General features: G+C 37.8%; 1 protein-coding gene across 1 annotated transcript; it reads right to left on the reverse strand.

The window, feature by feature from the left end:
* Positions 1-135: 135 nt before the first annotated feature.
* LOC114757266 (calcineurin-binding protein 1) lies at positions 136-14860 on the reverse strand. Its single transcript, XM_028946258.1, is given in 22 exon segments — positions 136-750; positions 1029-1101; positions 1369-2032; positions 2186-2404; positions 3273-3446; positions 3448-3471; positions 3634-3704; positions 3706-3750; positions 3752-4021; positions 7005-7197; positions 7281-7438; positions 8622-8777; positions 8874-9140; positions 9272-9451; positions 9562-10230; positions 10330-10536; positions 11220-13048; positions 13260-13471; positions 13935-13975; positions 14068-14187; positions 14478-14552; positions 14679-14860. Coding segments are annotated over 22 exon segments (5877 nt in total). The 5' UTR covers positions 14682-14860; the 3' UTR covers positions 136-523.
* Between the last annotated feature and the right edge of the window lie 1305 nt (positions 14861-16165).

Consider the following 16165-nt stretch of genomic DNA (forward strand, 5'->3'; position numbering starts at 1 on the left):
ATCTAGAAAAAGGAGGCTGAATGGTGGCCCGGCAAATGCCTGCCGTCAAAATAATTCATGGAAGAAAAGAAGAAAGATAAATTTACTCTGAAAGAGTTGAAAATGGAAACCCTACCAGTTCCATGGGTCGAGGCGCAATTTTTCACAAATATATAGAGGCATATGATGACAAAAAGGAATACCAAGACATATGCTCTTAACTCTCTCTAATGCCACATAAAAAAAAAAAAAATTTTTTTGCCTGAAATGTTACATAACAAATTTAAAGTTTGTGAAAAAAGAAGAAAGAATTAGAGGACATTCTACTCTGGGTATCGCTGCCTCAAGGAAAGCTGCAGCCATCATTTCAAATACGATGGCGTGGCCTATTTAAAACCTAAGGATATAACTCTATCCGTTATTTACATTACACTTGTACAACAGAGTAAGAACTACAACAACATGCATGTTCATGCTTTTCTGTGGAGAAACAGGGCATCTTCCACTCCAATATGGACGCATCCTACTTATATGAAGTCAATCTCTACGGATCTCCTTCCAGCGCCATCGAGTTGCTCCTTTCCGCCATGGTATTGCAATGTTGCAATTGGGGAGAATTTAAGAGACTCTTTTGAATCTCATCAGAGGAAGAACGCAAACTTACTGAATTAACGGTATTGTGGCCAGACAATGAACCAGACCCAGCTGTTGTCACGTGTGTCGGATTAACATCCATGCACCCAGCAGAAGTTGCTCCTTCTTTCCCGCTGCCTACATTTTAAAATTACAATACTATCAGATGCGAGGGATTTACATTGATAGGCCATAGTGAAATGTAAGGTGTGAATTCAAGTGACACCACCATGCAGTCTTTAAATGATGAAATCATGCAGACAGTAATGTGAAGTGGATAAAAGATGGGGTTCTTAAAAATTATTTAAGTATATAACCATGCATCATTCCCATCTTTTTGCATGGACTTGTTGAAATGACTGTATCTAACACCAAGACCTGGTTAGTTTAGAATCACAAGAGGATGAGAAGAAGACCTGTGACAGTTGGAGTGGCGGCTGCCAAATTTGAAAATGAAGGTGAAGTTCCACTCCCTCTTTTCATCTTCGACTGCAGATCAGAAGTTCAGAACAAATGAAGATGTAAGATGAATTGATTGTTTAAGACAGAAGTTTAAGACATTCTTCTTAATCTAAATATTGCTTTGGGTTGGAAAAAAAAAATCCGAATACAGCTGGTGACTAAGATTTTAGACAAAATTACTATAAGATTTGTGCTTCACTAGTCAAGAGGAGAACCCCTAGCTCAAAGCTCCAAGGAGAAAGGCAAAGGCCATGGAAATATGAGTGTCAAGCACCTTACTCAGAGTGAACATACCTTTGTAATTTCTTCACAGTGCTTTACAACAGCTGAGATATTTGCACAGCGACCATATAATAGTGCAAAAGCCCACAAGAGAAGCTTCCTTGGGATGCTCAGATCAAGCGCTTCAATCTCATGCATACTTGGGTGGAACTGAGCTTCGGTTGCCAATTGAGATGGAATTGGATAAAGCTGGACGCCAGAGCCCAGAATTACTGAAGAACTCTCACGGTAAAAGTTGTAGGAAGCTCTGAGCAAAGTGTTTGCAGTCTCCAAATTATCATCAAAAGCTTTCTTGACAACCGTATTCTTGATTTTTGATAAAGTGGGGCTCCATTTATTTTCAATTTTTTCTAGGTGAACTGGGTCTTCAAAAGCTGTATTCCATAATTCATGTGTCTGCAGATCAACACAGAGCAACTGGCTATAGTCCATACAACCATCTGTCAAATTAACAGCCTTGTTCTCATTTGAGAATCCACTTGATAATTGAGTGATTTGTGACAAGCTATAGATAAGACATCGGCACCACGCAGCAGAAGCATGCCTGAAAACTTTTGCACAATTACTATTTGCCAACTTTGGGTTTTTGAATCGTTTGCGAATTTTCTCATTTATTGCTTCAAGAGTTTCCAGTCTTCCATTTTCTTCCAATGACATGATATATTCATGAAGATATCTGAAAAGATAAGGTGATCCGCTTAAGAAATATCAAATTTCCATTGACATATAGTTACGAGCAACTTATAAATTAATCAGCGAAGCTTCAACAAGATTCACAAATACAAGATTTATAGGAAAACAATAATTATATTAGTCTAAAGTTAATTACCCATATAAAATACTCTCAGATGTATCTGGGCTCTTAATTTCAGGCAAGCAGCATATCTCTGGCCATAGACTCCCTTGCTCCATGAACAAAGTAAACAGCCTCTCAAGCACATGATCAGAAATGCCTGATGAATGGGAGCCAGCAGTCTGAGAATGATGCATTGTTGAAATCAGAACCTTTATATACCTTCCAATGGCCACAGGTACAAGATCTTCAATGCTAGTGAAAACTGCATTCATGGGGGGAAGTGAAAGACAAATCAAGTCAGGTTATGATGCTGAGCTGCATATGTAATATGCTAGGTTGACAGAAGAAATTATGCTGAGGGATAACTTATAAATTACTAAAGCATCTATGGAAATTTTTTTTTTTTAATTTCTTCTTCTTCTTATTTTTTTTTCATGTGCGTGTTTTGATTCTATTGTTCTATTGGAGCCAATGAGCTCGTAAGAACACTGCATTTGCTAGATTGGGTTAGGTCCTCCAGAAATTTTCTTCAGGGGAAAATCAACCTCCTCCTATGTTTCGGCACACTTGGATAGGCCTAATTAAACATTAGCTGCAGTACTGGGCAGTGAAATTCATTAAACAATCTTGGCTTAGACGTGATCCCATGCTAAGTCCATCTTCGTTCTTAGCAAAAATTATGAGAAGCAGAAAAAGTGGTCAACTTGAGAATTTAGAGTGCTGCGAAAAGGGATCCTCGCATATTGCATGCCCGATTAGGAACAGGCAATGAACTGCAGTAGCTTGCTCCTCATCATTACTCTATTTCAGAGAACTGGTGGCAAACCCTTTAAATTCTGCTCATCATGTAAAATCTCTTCCTCATATGCCAAAATTGTAGTTCCATATCAACAATAGTGAACTTCTATCACCCTGATATGACCTCTGAGCTAAAACTAATTAATCCTACTGTCATCCAGGCTCTTAGATCAAATGACCCAAAAACATTGAGTAATTTTTGGCTTATAAATATGGATTCCAGGGATATAATTCAAACATCAATGAAATAGTGGAATTTATTACTCATAGATGTATAACCTATGTTGATGGCAAAAAAAAGAAACCTATGTTAAAGTAATACAGTAGGCTTTTCAGATTTACCCTCTTATCTGCTCGAAGAGAATTATATGCACGCTCAAGAGTACATCTGTCTCCAGTTTCCTCCAGAAGTTTGAGATAAAACAGCACATATTTACGAATGCAAGTAATGAACTTCCGTGAACTTTCTGGTAAATTAACTTCAAGGGCTTTCTTGCCCAGCAGAACTTGGTGTCTTGCGCCTGATAGCAATTATGCAGGCAAGGTTAGTCGCTAATAACATGACACTTTGTGTCCTTCTTCACATAGCTAATACACAAGCCGTCAAGTTCAATAAAATTTGAATTTCTTCTGGTTCCAACAAAGAAAGTTAGAAAAGGAAACAAATAAGCATATAGCTGTACCTTCCTTTTTTGACCAAGCTATCGATTTCCCACATATTTATTGTAAAGGAAGAACGTGATGACTTGAAGCAGGAAAGATAGCTGATCTTTTGCCCTCTCTATCCCCCTCTCACCCTCATACCCTTTTATAAATCCCTAGAGCCAGCATGTATCTGGCCTTGTGGAAATGTTTGAGATCCCCCTCCACACAAGTCTCAAGGGCAGAGAGACAGTCATTGTAAAGAATGGACCATGCCTTATCCAATTTGAGCTGTCCTTCATGCTTTACCTCCACAGAATTGACTTGTACACATTTTTCCTTTGTACTCGTTGAGGATTCATCCATTTCACCAAAGACAATAATGACTGCTTCTTTGGCGGATTGATTGAAGGAGTGTGCTGAAAGAACCTATTTAAGACCAAAAGTTGATCCAAATGAGATAGATAGCAATCCATGATAATCAAGTCACTTTAGACATCAAAAGGTTCATCATTGAATTAGCAAAAAATCACAGAATTGAAGACATGAAACCCACATCAAATAATTAAAAGAAAAATTAAGTCGTCATAGAAGGGAAAAAACCTTTAAAATCTCCAAACTTTGTCTTCCATACTTAAAGAGTAGCTTCAGGCGTGAGGCATGCATTCTGTAGACAGGATCTACAGCTGATGTATTCAAAGAAATAGCTTTTTCGTAATACGATAATGAGGTTTCATGTGAATATCCAAGTTTTTCACTGAGTTTGCCCAAGTAAAATGCATGCAACCAATCTTGTCTGCACAGAGTGGAATCGTGTAAAACATCATAAAGAAGTGGAGCAGTACAAAAAGATAACAGGACGAGAGAAAAGGAATATACTTAAGTGCAAAGGCTTTCTTAAAATGTTTCATTGAGTTCTCACAAAACGTCGTCCATGCTCCATCCTTTGAGGGCAAAACAGACCTCTGATCATAAAAAGGCACCACATTCTGGAGGCTGTCGTAATATACCAACGCCAATAGCTCATGTATTTCACACTGCAGCAAAATAAGTGATGAACATAGTTAAAAACAGATCCAATGTATTTATCAAGATATGACCGTGCATATGCTTAGAGTTTCACAATGTATGTTTTTTCCCCTCTAAATATGAAATTAACGTTGCAATCATATAAAGGAGCAGATCCATAATCGCATGGATAACCTACTTTGAGGGTTGCATTAACACTAACATTCGGGTAGAAGTGGGAAAACCGAGAGCTGCATGCTTGGAAAAAGAGGCCGTATGCAGTTGAAAATATGGAAAATATGGATAGGGAGGGTATTTCAGTGATGAGAGGGTGCTGAAACAATAAAAAGTCAGAATTTGAAGAGAATAGGTGGAAAAAACATAATGCGTGATCCCCTGACTTCCATGATATATGATTATATTTGAATTGCAGAGGTTGACGAGGCTTATTGTCTATAAATTCTCAGAGTAGACGGATCCAATTAGTGTCACTGTAGCAGGTTACAGATTTTAGAGAAGACATTTTTCTCAATGCATACAGAGATAAATCAATGGTTGCTGCTCTGTTTTGATTCTAGGAACCAGATTACTTTGCTATCATCCTAACTGCTCATTTTGCGTGTCACAGCAGGGTGCTGTAATCAAGGATGTTGCTTCTGCTTTCTGGCCCACCATAGCTGGAATAGTTCTAAACTACTGGCTATTTTGGGAGTATGTCCAGGTTGTGCCACTATACATCTATGAAGCTTCCTTTGCTAAGATCAGAAAGAGGTCAAGTTCAAAGCTTCATTTGCAACAGCATGGTGCGGCCAACAGCGGGTCGGTGTCATATGCTTAAAAAAATAAGACATCTAAATATTTCATTAATATGGCCTTTTCATTTCTGGGCCAATAAATTCTTTTCTCATTTCTTTTCTTTTGACATGATGTTGCTTATATTCCTGATAAACTAAGATTTACAGGTTTGAAGTGGATAAGGAATTATCAAAAGGGAAAGGCAGTCAGATTCAGCAGAATTAGCTCTGTGAACATGAGAAATTAAATTTCCTGTCTCATTTAATGGTCTAGTCAATGGCTACTGAGTTTGTGCTAGCATGATGTTTCGAGGTGAAAGAATTTGATGAATAAAATCTCAGGAAGCCACCATTTTCCATCCAATATAACACAATTTAGCAAGGGTCACTTAAAATACAAACACACGCGTGCGTGGAAAAACCTGTTGATCAGGTGTTTTTGCCAGAGCTAAGCTCATTAGAAGGCACCGTCTACTCCTCCTTCGGCTTGTTTCTACTCTTTGGGAAAAAGTAGTATTCTTCCGCCATCCTGCTACATTAATGTGTTTGCTACCATCATTCAGCAGCAAATCTACTTCCTGAATCAGCACAACTAAGATTATTAAGAAACAGAACTGCAAATAACAGACAAAGAAACCCAATTCATCATTGTTTTTGCAGTAACCACAAATCACCTCATCATAAATATTTGCAAGACGCTGCCAACTTTCAAAGCGGAGAGGATTATACATTAAATCATATTTGAAGAGGTTGGCATTTTGTTCAACGAATTCTTCCCCTCCTTGGCCAGTACAAAGCCAGGCCATTTATCCGTTGCACTCATCTCCTCAGACAGACCAAGGAAATAATACAAGTTACAATATATCTCCAAATACGGCTCGGACCTGATCGTCCAAATACACTGATATCACTTTAAAGAGCTAAAACAAGGAAAAAGGATGTATACTGAATACTGAACAATGGACATAAGTATAAATTAATGGATGACAGCATCTAGAGTATTGTACACAAATATACCTCCCACATAATAATGCGTTGTACTGTGTGGGGCCTCCCACATCAGGAAAAATAATCTTAGTAATAGTTTCCAGGAATCCATTTGACCCAGCCTCATCTGAGAGTTTATCTTCGCAAAGATCAGAATAATCTAAGAATTTATCTATGGGGTTTCCAGCCAAGACGTCTTCTGGTGGCTGCAGGAAGTGCTTCCTAATAGCTCTCAAAACTCTTCGAAGCTTCACTAATCCAGTTCTCTGATACACACAAATTTCATCAGCACAATTGGAGATGCAAATTGCTGTACAGAATTCTATAGACAAGCTGTAATATTATGATATGCAGAAAGACATTAGAGAGTACTCACGGACGATGCCTTTGCATAGGGAAGAATTGATTGATTGAAGGAGTGTGCTTGAAAGAACCTATCAAGACCAAAAGTGATCCAAATGAGATAGATAGCAATCCATGAGATAGATAGCAATCCATGATAATCAAGTCACTTTAGACATCAAAAGGTTCATCATTGAATTAGCAAAAAATCACAGAATTGAAGACATGAAACCCACATCAAATAATTAAAGAAAAATTAAGTCGTCATAGAAGGGAAAAACCTTTAAAATCTCCAAACTTTGTCTTCCATACTTAAAGAGTAGCTTCAGGCGTGAGGCATGCATTCTGTAGACAGGATCTACAGCTGATGTATTCAAAGAAATAGCTTTTTCGTAATACGATAATGAGGTTTCATGTGAATATCCAAGTTTTTCACTGAGTTTGCCCAAGTAAAATGCATGCAACCAATCTTGTCTGCACAGAGTGGAATCGTGTAAAACATCATAAAGAAGTGGAGCAGTACAAAAAGATAACAGGACGAGAGAAAAGGAATATACTTAAGTGCAAAGGCTTTCTTAAAATGTTTCATTGAGTTCTCACAAAACGTCGTCCATGCTCCATCCTTTGAGGGCAAAACAGACCTCTGATCATAAAAAGGCACCACATTCTGGAGGCTGTCGTAATATACCAACGCCAATAGCTCATGTATTTCACACTGCAGCAAAAATAAGTGATGAACATAGTTAAAAACAGATCCAATGTATTTATCAAGATATGACCGTGCATATGCTTAGAGTTTCACAATGTATGTTTTTTCCCCTCTAAATATGAAATTAACGTTGCAATCATATAAAGGAGCAGATCCATAATCGCATGGATAACCTACTTTGAGGGTTGCATTAACACTAACATTCGGGTAGAAGTGGGAAAACCGAGAGCTGCATGCTTGGAAAAAGAGGCCGTATGCAGTTGAAAATATGGAAATATGGATAGGGAGGGTATTTCAGTGAGAGGGTGCTGAAACAATAAAAAGTCAGAATTTGAAGAGAATAGGTGGAAAAAACATAATGCGTGATCCCCTGACTTCCATGATATATGATTATATTTGAATTGCAGAGGTTGACGAGGCTTTATTGTCTATAAATTCTCAGAGTAGACGGATCCAATTAGTGTCACTGTAGCAGGTTACAGATTTTAGAGAAGACATTTTTCTCAATGCATACAGAGATAAATCAATGGTTGCTGCTCTGTTTTGATTCTAGGAACCAGATTACTTTGCTATCATCCTAACTGCTCATTTTGCGTGTCACAGCAGGGTGCTGTAATCAAGGATGTTGCTTCTGCTTTCTGGCCCACCATAGCTGGAATAGTTCTAAACTACTGGCTATTTTGGGAGTATGTCCCAGGTTGTGCCACTATACATCTATGAAGCTTCCTTTGCTAAGATCAGAAAGAGGTTCAAGTTCAAAGCTTCATTTGCAACAGCATGGTGCGGCCAACAGTCGGGTGTCATATGCTTAAAAAAATAAGACATCTAAATATTTCATTAATATGGCCTTTTCATTTCTGGGCCAATAAATTCTTTTCTCAATTTCTTCTTTTGACATGATGTTGCTTATATTCCTGATAAACTAAGATTTACAGGTTTGAAGTGGATAAGGAATTATCAAAAGGGAAAGGCAGTCAGATTCAGCAGAATTAGCTCTGTGAACATGAGAAATTAAATTTCCTGTCTCATTTAATGGTCTAGTCAATGGCTACTGAGTTTGTGCTAGCATGATGTTTCGAGGTGAAAGAATTTGATGAATAAAATCTCAGGAAGCCACCATTTTCCATCCAATATAACACAATTTAGCAAGGGTCACTTAAAATACAAACACACGCGTGCGTGGAAAAACCTGTTGATCAGGTGTTTTTGCCAGAGCTAAGCTCATTAGAAGGCACCGTCTACTCCTCCTTCGGCTTGTTTCTACTCTTTGGGAAAAAGTAGTATTCTTCCGCCATCCTGCTACATTAATGTGTTTGCTACCATCATTCAGCAGCAAATCTACTTCCTGAATCAGCACAACTAAGATTATTAAGAAACAGAACTGCAAATAACAGACAAAGAAACCCAATTCATCATTGTTTTTGCAGTAACCACAAATCACCTCATCATAAATATTTGCAAGACGCTGCCAACTTTCAAAGCGGAGAGGATTATACATTAAATCATATTTGAAGAGGTTGGCATTTTGTTCAACGAATTCTTCCCCTTCCTTGGCCAGTACAAAGCCAGGCCATTTATCCGTTGCACTCATCTCCTCAGACAGACCAAGGAAATAATACAAGTTACAATATATCTCCAAATACGGCTCGGACCTGATCGTCCAAATACACTGATATCACTTTAAAGAGCTAAAACAAGGAAAAAGGATGTATACTGAATACTGAACAATGGACATAAGTATAAATTAATGGATGACAGCATCTAGAGTATTGTACACAAATATACCTCCCACATAATAATGCGTTGTACTGTGTGGGGCCTCCCACATCAGGAAAAAATCTTAGTAATAGTTTCCAGGAATCCATTTGACCCAGCCTCATCTGAGAGTTTATCTTCGCAAAGATCAGAATAATCTAAGAATTTATCTATGGGGTTTCCAGCCAAGACGTCTTCTGGTGGCTGCAGGAAGTGCTTCCTAATAGCTCTCAAAACTCTTCGAAGCTTCACTAATCCAGTTCTCTGATACACACAAATTTCATCAGCACAATTGGAGATGCAAATTGCTGTACAGAATTCTATAGACAAGCTGTAATATTATGATATGCAGAAAGACATTAGAGAGTACTCACGGACGATGCCTTTGCATAGGGAAGAACATACTTGAAAACATCAGCACACTGTTCCTTAGTCTGATAGTCTCCCCGGCTGGTATTTCTGTGCATCACTAGATCATCTTCATAAGATGAATCAGATCGTAGGTTTAATCCATATAAGCAGAAAAAGCACTGATCTAAGGCACTCTCAATTTTTGACTCAAGTTCTTCCCTTTCATCTTGAGGAAGCTCGTTTCCACATTCAATTGAAGGATTGCTTACCATTTCCCCTTTGCTTAACTCACTGCCAGACCCTGCATCTCCAAGATTGTCACCCTCTACCTGCTTACTGTCTTTATCATGGACTTTGTGGGATGAAATGCCCCTGGCTATTATTCCTTCATGATCATGCTTAAGCTCAGAACCTATTTCACCTATTTTGGCACAGTCTGTCCGAAGATCTTGTGTATAAATCTTTGATTCTTCTGTAGACACATTAACAAGATTGTTTTGGGATGCCTTCTCATCCCATCGCATTGGTTCTTTCTTTAAAGGGTTAAAGCTGGATTTGAGCCTCATATCCGAAGTCAATAGATGCTTTATTGCAAATCTAAGAAATGTTCCTTCCTCGCCTTTGCCACCCTCACCCGCACAGCAAAGCCCATACTCAGCAAGCAAGTCATGTGTTGCCACAATTAAATCAACCTGAGATCAGTTTTCAGGAAAGAAGATTAGCGGTGCTACATGAATCAGTAAGACGATTTTCATTACAAGTTAAATTCTTCGTAGAAGGAAACAGTTCACCTGAGTTTTAATAGGTATATTTGGGTTAAAATGCTGGAGTTTGCAAAAAACAATGGCTGCATCGACAAAACAGCTGCTTTCTGCTTGATCAGAAATCACCAGACCAGAGGCTTTGTCGCAGACAAGTATGTTTGCAAAATAGCTCATGACTGACAAGAGCAGAGATTGAATTTGACATATACTGCTTATTGGACCACTAAGGCCATTCTGCAGGCATAAGAATTAAGATAAAAATGTTTTCACCATAAATGACATTCCATCATTAAAAGTATTGAAGAGGCAAAAGGTTTTGTCACTAAAACTAAGTTTTCAGAACCCACATTAATGACCTCACAAAATTATGATCACAAGTTTGCTGTGAGCATAATTAAAAATAAGGAAAATTGCGGAGGGGGGGAATTATGATGGAAGCCCATCTCAATATATGAGATTCAAATAAAGAAGCAAATATAGAAGTTGGCTGTATACACCGTCTGGAAAAATAAGTCAAGTAGCACTGTTCAATTCATTATCTGTCAATCGTACGAACAAATAGTGAAAATAAGGGGAAATTTTGGATAGCTGATATTATTGAAGACTAAGAGCTTTATAAGACAATTTCATTCGTCTACTAACAAAAAAAACCAGTAAGTTAGAGGCACAACTTCCAAAAAGGAGAAAAGAGAAAAATAAATAAATCACTCCAAGTTATATATAAATATTAAATTCAATAATGGAATTCACTTGAAGTCAAGGGCAAAAATTAGTTGGTTTTAACAACCATAAAATTAAGAGTGTAGCATGATACAATAGTGTATAAACTTTCTTTACAATTGGACCGGGTAATGAGCATCAAGAAACACACTTCATGTCAACGATCCAAGAGTACTGAAACAATCATATTTACTTACAGAATCTACACATTGATCAATAACTTTCTTCACTTTTGAGACACAGTTGGAGAGTGCTTTCACTTCCTCGGCCACCAACTGACTACAGTGCTTGGCTGAACCTTCCTTTGAATCTGCATCAATATTAGGAGGTGTACTAATGCCCAGAGTTTGATGGGAAGGTTTAAATGATGTGGTACACATACTCAACCCCACAATAGCCATCAGTATCTGAAGCTTTCTATGGTGACAATTCAGATAGAGCTCCACATCCATTGGCTTTGTATTTTGGCATGCTTCTATCAGAACATCCAGAGCCATGAGTTCAACCGAGGTTATCTTTTCATCTTTTTTATCTGCTTTGGTTAAAGATAATGAATCAATGTAAACATCCTGTGTAGAAAACAGAAGCGGAGAAAGCAGGGATACACACTCTGAATACATCCCTTTCTCAACCATCTCATTGACAGACTTTTCCATCAAGAAATTGACCTTTAGTATATTAATTTCATAAATAACTCTGTCAATGCTCAGCTCTTTTATAACTTTGCAATGGGAGCGGCAGACTGAACATAGTGAATCATTCGAATTTCGCTTCTTTGCCAAAAGTGACAAACAAGTACATAATTCTTCACAAGCTTTTGCCTTATTGCCATCAAAAGTAGACAATCTCCCACTCAGCCAGAAGAATCGAACCCAAAAAGAATTGTTTTTCATGAGTGAGCTGTCACCCTCAGCAGAGGCAATGGTTTTCAAAGAACAACCTTCATTCAAGTCGTGCATCAAGTGAAAAGGATAATCTAGAGCTACAGACTCTATGACCTTACAGAGATGATAAGATGAGTCTGACATGAACTTTGATTGCTCAGAACCACAGGGAGAGCACAACCCCAAGTCATAATGCAGCTCAGCAAGAAAAAGACTACATTCAGCAGTTCTTTCCTTTCCCCAGTGCCTTGTCAATTTCTCCAACTCCAGGAACTTGACAAAAGCATCTTGATATGTAAGGCTTTGTCTTGCAATCTTCTCTAAAAGTAAGTGCCCGACATGGTAAGCACCATAGTTTTTTGAGGTTTCTCTTACAAATCTAGAAACTTCATTAGATTCAGTATTTACTATGTTGGATGATGATGTGGTGGTATCACGAGAATGTCTACCACCCAATTCACCAGCAACAAAAGTTTCTAGATATTGACTGACAAACCTAGCATGGTCTTTGCCACACAAAGAATCAGATTCTTCTTTCCCTGGCTTACGACTCCTAAGCCTTTCCAAACGAGAACTTCGCCTCTCATGTGGTTGTTCTTCTTGGGAATTTGCTTCCTTTCCTTTAAGGGCACTTGAACTTTCTATGTTACCATCACCAAAAACAATACTGTCACCACTAGGCCCTTTCCCCATTACAGTGTTCATACCATTTTCTAAACAGGATATAGATATGCTTAATCTGATGTCCTTAGACTTGCTTGCTTTTTCAGGCTCTGTCTTAGAACTCTGAGCATTCAATGGAGACAAGATTTCCATCAGTGCATCAGCAAGAGCCACCCAGGAAGCTTCTGTTAGATGAACTTCTATGTTCTGGTTCAGTTTCTTAACTGCAACAACCTCATCCAGAATTTCATCAGTAGCTTTTCTCTTGTCAGGAAATTTAAGCCGTACATGCCTTGGTTGCAGCTTGTCTATACCTCTGGGAGCAAATGGCAATGGTTCCAACTCTTCAATGGTATTTTTAACATACAAAGCACGTGAATGTGATGGCCAATGCCTCAGAATTAATTCTGCAACAGAGAGGCATGCAACCTCATCGCCAATAGCAATAAGAACTTCCAAAAGTTTTTCCATGCAATTCCCTGAAGACAGAGCCAAGGGAGAAAAATCAGAGGCATAAATACTAGATAAAAGAAAAACAGATCCTCAGGCGGGCATATTCAAATGGAATTCATGATGAAGAAAGAGAAGGGAAAACCCAACACAAGTACATGCAGAGGAAAAGTAAGGTGCACTCAAGTGACCAGTCAAGCATGGTACAAATAAAAGAACAAAGGATAGCTAGGTACTTACAGTTATTAGGGCTACATACAAGGCCTTGCTCAAACGCCCACCGTGATATACTCAATAGGCCCATTGAGCATGACAATGTTCCCAGTTGGTTCCAGACAACAGAGTCTTTGGAATCGATCTCCACAGCTTGAAGATAACAGTGTAATGCATTCTCATAATGAGAGGAACCTTGCTGAAGAAAAACGGAGGCCAGGTTCTTCAGTGCCAAAAATCTGTTGATACAACTATTAAGTACCACTAATATAATTTCAAGGAATAGACCTTGCCTATCAGTCAATTGGCATTTATTCGACAACAAAAAACTCACTGATCCCAATTAGAAAAGTGCTGTTCACTATGACTACACCACTGAAAAGCAGTGAAGATATCTATTATCCATAGTTACATAATACTAAGATATTTAATTAAAGTTAGATCAGAATCTGGAGGATTGCCCAAAAAACAGATAAGCAGATGGAAGCAGGGAAAAACTGCAACATAAAAGGCATGAGAAATGAATTCTCAGGTTTGACCTCAAACCATATTCAAAATTCATTTATGTTATGGAAAGGGCAGGAAAAATGTATTATACTGAGAAAAATAGGCATCATATAGAATATCTGGATTTTGATAGAGGGTATACCCCAAAAACGGGAACAGTAAATATAAAATCTGCATTATAGCACAGGACAAAACCTGAGTTGCAACAAATGACCATCAATGGCACTGCTATCCACCTGGAAAAGAGAAACACATCAAATTGTTATTTTAAAATAGAATTGGGACACCCCAATATATAAAATGTTTATGAAAAGGGGCAAAAAATTACTTGCGCATTAGCTATAAGAGGATCTTTGAGAACAGACTCTAAAAGCTCCCGAGCCTTTTCATATTCTTTTGATTGTAACTTAAGAAGTCCTTCATGATAAGTTTGAGACAAGTGAAATTCCTGGAACAACAGGAAAAAAATGTTGGAAATGCTCATGAAATAGCTTGCAGACGCCAGCCCCCCCCCCCCTATTAGTCATCATCAAGAAAGAGCATAAAGCGGGAAAAAGGCCAACATATTTAGTTCCCCCATCAGACTCAAAATTTACAGCCAACAACAGTTATCCCAAGAACAAATAGACATAAGGAAAAGAGATGAGCTTTCTGTCCAGTTGTCATCTCACTAGACTCTGTTATCAAGATTCAGAAGCATCATCTAAAACCAAGTAAACCAAAAAGAAAGATCCACACCAGGGATTCCTTCGTTGGAGCAAGTGGTTCCCACCGACTTCTGGAGTCCGTATCATTGATAGCAGCAATAGAGAACTGAGGAAAAAAAAGGGGAGAAAAAATGAAACTCGCGCAAATCCATGTAGCTTATGACAAGAACGAGGAAGTTGTCACAGAAATGAGTATGGATGAGATTTTTTTGTAAACCTAACATAATCTCACCATATTCGACGTTCAGTATGAGATCTTCAGGATCGAGTGGCTCCTCAATCTTTTCTAGTACTTTATTCTTTCAATTCAATGTAGCACTTCAATCTTCCTTCTCCACACAAGAAGGTAACTCGGTAAGACTTCGATTTTGGCTTCAAATCTTTCCGTTTCCAGGCGCGCGCCTGGGCAGCGGGGCGGGCCCGGCAACGACGTCGTTAAGAGGTTCGTTCGTTTCCCGCTTGAGTAGGAGTAGGCTCGTAAGAAAAGGATAAGCTCTTGTCGCGCGTAACCATACATTGATACAGATTCTGCTGCTATACGTGTAATTTTTCTGATAAACATTATACATGTGATTGATATTGATATTCCCCCCAAAAAAATATAAATTTAGAAAACAAAATAAATAGAGTCTTATATTTTCCCAGTCAAAAAAAAGTCTTATATTTAAAATAAAAACAAATATCTTGTTTAGCTTATATAACTAAGACTGTGCATATAAAATATATTTAAGATATTATTAGACAATGAAAATCTTATTAAAATCATCAAAACAGATATAGGCATGCTCAATAATGGATAATAAATAATTCTTATAAAAAAATATTAAAAAAATTAATAATATCTACGCATAATTTTATTTAGGGTTAAGATTCATGTAACAATGAAGTATTTTATTGATACTTCGGTTCATTCTACATCTGAAATATTTTTGGGTAAAATTCATCTAATACACTCATAGAATGATATATTCCGTAGTATAATTTTATCATTTTTGAATTAATTTGCACTTTATGAATATATCAGCCTGTTGAGAATAACGGAATGCGCACGTCTTGTGGATTTTGGTGCAATCAATGAGCTCATAGTCGCCTAATGATCATCGATTAATAGTTTTTGCGGGTGGTCGTACTCAAATGGGATACTTTACTCAGGTTTTTTGAACTAGTTGGTATGTTGACCACTTTACATGAGCTGCATCAATGAGTCTACTTTAATACAAGATATACCACCTCCTGTCACAAATATATGTTGATTATCTTAAATTATTTTCTTAAATTATTTGCATTGAATGATTAGTTAGAATTATCCCTCTTGATAAGAACTTTTTATAATCAATAAGAATTTTTTTCCCGTATCAATCAATAAGAATATTTTAAAAAAAGATGAGATTAATATCTTATAATTAGTACCTAATCTTACCTTGCAATTAACAAGGTAGTATGTCGTAGTTGAATTCATTTTATAGGTGTAAGAGTTCAATTGATGTTATAGACCTCAGCTAGTAGTATGCCTACCACTGCGGCTGCCTTGCTGATTGGGTATCTAATAGTATTGGCGATACTCTGACTCGAGATCTGCATTCATCATTCCTTTTCTCCTTCGATCATATCTGTCATCCAATAATCAAATCCCGGGTTCAGCTGATCAAGTTTCAAAATGTTCTTGCCAACTCCTACGTAGCCAGCCTGAGTTACATCCTCCCATTGAATTAGACTTGT

Source organism: Neltuma alba, unplaced genomic scaffold (assembly GCF_004799145.2).
Source record: "Neltuma alba isolate B1F8T4 unplaced genomic scaffold, ASM479914v2 tig00010592_pilon, whole genome shotgun sequence".
Taxonomy (NCBI): Eukaryota; Viridiplantae; Streptophyta; class Magnoliopsida; order Fabales; family Fabaceae; genus Neltuma; species Neltuma alba.